General features: G+C 51.5%; 1 protein-coding gene across 1 annotated transcript; it reads right to left on the reverse strand.

Annotated features, from left to right (window-relative positions):
• Positions 1-388: 388 nt before the first annotated feature.
• On the reverse strand, positions 389-2,034 carry LOC124682661 (DIMBOA UDP-glucosyltransferase BX8-like). Its single transcript, XM_047217306.1, has 2 exons — positions 1,533-2,034; positions 389-1,411 (listed from the first exon to the last, which is right to left on the reverse strand). Exons 1-2 carry the CDS (start codon positions 2,032-2,034, stop codon positions 531-533), a joined length of 1,383 nt encoding a protein of 460 aa, XP_047073262.1. The 3' UTR covers positions 389-530.
• Positions 2,035-5,041: the final 3,007 nt, after the last annotated feature.

Raw genomic sequence — 5,041 nt, forward strand, 5'->3', positions numbered from 1 at the left:
TCAGATTTTTATGTAATTTTTTTTATGATGTAATCGGTAACAATTTTAGTTCAATAAAATAATTTCCTTGCATTATTTATATTGTTGTAACGTAAACAAAGATATGCTCATGTTGAAGAGAGAGAAAAGCTGACGTGGAGGAGAGAGAACTAAAGCTGGCACTATAGCATGTGCATTGGCACCGTGTGGTGAGAGTGGGGTGAGAGTGGGCCAAAAGCTGACGTGGCGGGGCGGGAGGCGGGCGGTGCGTTGGCACCAGCCTTAGTGGCGGAGACAGGCCCCAGGCCACAAGCCTGGGACGTGAGACTATATACTGTAGCTACAGTAAGATGGCCTGGGGCGTTGTGTCATCCTGGCTCCGCAACTGGTGCTACTCACTGAACCAAAGGCCAATCTTTATTCAGATACTCCACGTGACCGATCCCTACGACAACTTGAAATAGATGCAGATCCAATCCACACATAAACTGGGGCAAAATGCAAATGTTGGTTGTTACTTGGAACGGGACTACCGGGGTCTGACTTGATTTCTACAGCGACAGAATGTGATTCACTAACTTGTCGATGTTGAGACGAGAAGAGCCAGCGCCGTTGGTAGCCTGAGCTGCTCTGCTTCTGAGCTCCTGAGCTCGCTCCCTCATCTCGTCTCCCTCCTTGCTCGTCATCAGCCTTCGGACGGCCTCCTCCACCTTGCCCCTCTGAAGCTCGCAGTCGAGCACGAACCCAGCCCGCCAGACGTGCTCGACGTACCTCGCGTTGCCCATCTGGTCGCCGAAGTAGGGTCGGCACAGCATCGGCACTCCGCCGCACACGCCCTCCAGGGTCGAGTTCCACCCGCAGTGCGTCCAGAACCCGCCGACGGCGGCGTGCGCCAGGACCTCCTCCTGCGGCGCCCAGCTCACGATCATGCCCCGGTGGCGGGTCGCGGCGTCGAACCCGTCGGGCAGGGTGGCCTCCGTGACACCGCGCACAAGGTCGGACCGTAGAACCCATAGGAACGACTGGCCACTGTTGGCGATGCCCCATGCCGTCTCGGCGAGGTCGGCGGCGCTCATGCTCGCGAGGCTGCCGAAGCTGATGTAGAGCACGGACGCCGGGGCCTGCACGTCCAGCCACTCCAGACAGGCACGGTCTTGAAGCAAGAGGCTGCTGGACGCCGCCGGTGAGATCATGTGGAGCGGGCCGATGTCGAACACGGGCAGGGCGAGGTCTTGCCGGGTCGTCGCCAGCACGTCGGACTCCAGCGCGTCGAACGTGTTGAGTATGAACCCTGACGAGGCCCTCACCGCCTCGACGGCCCGGGACAAGAGCTTGCACGTTAGGTCGTGCTCGTCACGGCTTCGGCCGATGGTCATCAGGTCCCGGACACGGTACGGCGGCAGCTCCCTCACCGGCACGTCCAGCTGCGATTCTGCTCGATCACAAGTCAATCACGGCGATAGAGGTAGTCAAGATCACGCCATGTTCTAGGTACATTGGGGAAGAGCACGCACGTTCATGCACGTGCAGACTGCAGAGGAGGGCGAAAGAACCTTGAGCTGGGAGGTAGCCCTTGTCGCAGAGCATCGGATTCGCCATGATGTTTCGGAAGCAGGCGGCGCTGCCGGTGCGCAGCGCCAGCGTCGGCACGCCTTGCTGCCGCGCCACGTCCATCAGAGTCAGCAGGTGCGCGTCGGCGACCAGGCACGCGACGTCGTCCCTGGCGCCAGGTGCCTCCAGCACGGCGGCCAGGCGCTCCCGGAACGGCGCCTCGCAGGAGCTGTTGATGGTCAAGATGTGCTCGACGGTCTCCTTCACCGAGACGGGACTGTACGGCGGCAAGCCATCGGGAACTGGGACGAAGTCGTAGGCGGGGTGGCGGGACGGGTCAGGGGCGTTGAAGTGGGAGTGGAAGACTGTGACCGCGAGGCCGCGCTCGTGGAGGAGGCCGGCGAGCTGGAACATTGGGTTGATGTGGCCTTGGTACGGGAGAGGAAACACCAGCACACGGCGGCCGCGCAGGCCGCCGCTGACGGTATTTCCTTCCGATGCCATGGAAATGGAATGGATGGCTGTCCTTCTATGTTTCACTTTCAGGGTAGGTATTTGAAACTTGAGAGTTCGTATAACAGGAGGATGGCTACCTAGGATCCTAGGCGCATGAATATATGTGACAAGGTTGGACCATGAGTACACGACAATATTAAATATAAACGTACACAATATCAAATTGGAATCGTTTTCTTCGAGGTTATATTTGAAGGCATACCATATCTTTACTATATTAAATTACAATATCTAATTTTAAGTTCCCAGATGCTAAAAAGTGCTCGGAGGCTCGCTTGCTCGTCCGAGCCTCCGCTTTGTGACCGTCCGATGGTCTCGATCACGCCCGCGTCCCACATCCTGTCCCATCAGCTTTTCTCCTCACTCTCTTCCCATTTCGTTCCCCATTCCCTCGCACGCGCACCTCACACGCACGCAACCTCCCATGGTTCCTCAGGCTGCCGCGCCGCCGCCGTTGCTCCGGCCGCCAGCAGCTTCGATTGGCGATGGCATGTGCTGGGGCTGCATCGCCTCGTCCTCTGAATCCCCAGCACGGCTCGCCGCTCCCTCGATGCACACGCGTTCCGGTGATGCGCCGTCGCCGCCACCCACGGATCCAGCCACGGATCCAGCCGTCGCCGCCACCCACAGATCCAGCCGTCGCTGGCCATCGACGACGTCGCCACCCGCCTAAAAAGCTCGGCCACGGTCATCTCCGCGACGTCCCCACTGGCGCCAAATCCTAGCCGTACGACTCGGCTGCCGGAGCTGCTCCCAGGAATCCTCTTTGCCGAGTTCACCCCATGGTGCTCGTACTGCGCCACCCCGACGCCCTCTTCTTCCACCTCGAACTCCTGCCTCTGCTCTACGGTGGTGTGGTGATGTTGCTGCTGCATGGGCTGCCGTGGCCTGGCTCGGCTTGCCCCTCCTCTCCTTAAACTACTTCGGTCAGGTAGTTCCTCGGCTCCCCCTTGATGATACTGATACTGGTGATATGTGCATTTGGGTTCTTGTGGTGGATTGGTACTGGTTGATCTGTGCTAGTATATGTGTCCTTCTAATGACCGGTGTTAAGAGTCATTCTAAATGCAATTTCAACAGGCAAATCTGAGCCTACCTTCATACGAACTGGAGCCAGAACGATGGTATAGAGCAAATTGCAGCGGTGACATTGCTTCATAGCTTGCATTGCGTCCTCATCGTGTGAAGCAAATACATGTTGATAGCTTTATTGACATGGATAGCTACGCGGCTACGCCTCACTGATAAGCATCTGGTTTGTTGTTGTACAGTATGTTAGTTTCTTCCTTTTGTGTCAGCCTACTAAGGCTAGAAAAAGTTGAATGATTTTCATAGATATGAGACTATTTGGGTGTACGGGAGTAGTGCGAAAAGAATTAGGTGAGAAATGTGGTGAAACTTCTTTCATAGGTGCAACTGGGAGCATTTCTTTAGAAAAATGAGTTACAATACACTAAAAATGTGGATCGACCTTTTATTGCCGAAGTAAACATTGGAGAGGCTTGCACCTTGCATCTGACTTGGTTGCCTATTCTTAAGATATGCATGGTATGCTGTGTAACTCAACGCCATTGATCTTTTGCTGGGGCACAAATCAGGGTATTTATCAATCAACAATGTAATATACTCTTGACAGATTTTCTATCAAAACCCCACCATGGCACCATGTGGTTGAGGACTGACCGTCTTCACACCAAGTCCGACGATGGTAGGTATCTGTGAGAATTTCCTGATGTTTTATAGGCAAGTAATTTGGCTCCAGAACAACAAAAAACTCTGCCAGCGTGGGATTCAATTTTTGACCAGTTGAAACAGGAATTTAGCCTAGGACGCCAATCCAGGTCACCAAAACTAGACCTAACGCGGTGTTTTTCTGACACGATTGTGGACCAGAGTCCTAGTTCATTCCTTGTTGATTACTTGTTTAGCTCCTGATCTAGTATATATAAATAAGTAGGGATTGTTTTTTTGGGTTCTATTTAGCTGTAGCTACTACAGTGTAGTGGATTGGATGCTTCGGTTGATGCAGGTGACCATATTTAATACAATTAGGACGCAGATTCTGTTTTCATCAAGTAACCGTGGACATGAGGTGCTGAAGTGGATACATAGGAGAAATATATGATGTAGTATAAATAACTTGCAGAAACAATTGTCATATATATATTCTTTCAATTACATGCATTTATTCATGTGGGAATCATGCAATAGAAATAGTATGCTGACAGGCAATATATTCCTGCAATTACATGTACTTCGACCGGTTGCTGATGTGCATCTTGCCGTCAGGAACATAAACAGCTTCAGAAACTCGCGGCATCGGTCCTTGCTGAGGAGATAATGACGGAGAGAGCTGCAATGGCTCTCCATGATGGCGACGATGGCCACAACGACGAGAGGGCGTCAATAACTGGAGCACCGTAGCTCGGACCATCACCATGAGGGTTGAAGTTTGACACACTGAAGCAAACTAGGTAAAAGTCCTCTGAATAAAAGTGATAACCTGCTTGCATGTTTTGTTGTTGATGTATGGGTTAGAGAATGGGTGCAGATTTTGAATGAGAGAAAGGTAGTAACATGCATAAGTTGGCCCGTGGTTTTATTAACTTGCCATTGCCATCATGCTTAAGTTGAGTAATCAAATTAATTAAGTTGATTCTTCTGGTATGCTTAAGTTGTGTGGATATCTATAGTCTATCTAGGTTTTCCTTTTTAAGCAACATGCGTAAGTTGGCCACTGGTTTAATTAAGTTGCCATTGTGAATATGCTTAAGTTGGGCATTGAAATAAATTAGGTTGGTTCCACCAGCATGTGTAAGTTGTGTTTATAGTCCAATTATTTTTCATTTTCTTCTTGAAGCAACATGCATAAGTTGACTACTTTGGGTTAATTAAGTTGTATTTTCAACATGGCTAAGTTGGCTACACAAATGAAGCAAGTTGGTTCTACCAACATGCTTAAGTTGCGCTTTATAGTATAGCTGATTTTCCTTTT

This window comes from Lolium rigidum, chromosome 1 (assembly GCF_022539505.1).
Source record: "Lolium rigidum isolate FL_2022 chromosome 1, APGP_CSIRO_Lrig_0.1, whole genome shotgun sequence".
In the NCBI taxonomy this organism is placed as follows: domain Eukaryota; kingdom Viridiplantae; phylum Streptophyta; class Magnoliopsida; order Poales; family Poaceae; genus Lolium; species Lolium rigidum.

What these genes read in the sequence shown, in the direction of transcription:
- LOC124682661 (XM_047217306.1), bottom strand. Translation starts at nt 2,034, where the DNA reads ATGGCATCGGAAGGAAATACCGTCAGCGGCGGCCTGCGCGGCCGCCGT. An exon ending in GGGCTACCTCCCAGCTCAAG is followed by an intron (nt 1,412 to 1,532) that starts GTTCTTTCGCCC and finishes GTGATCGAGCAG; the next exon opens with AATCGCAGCTGGACGTGCCG.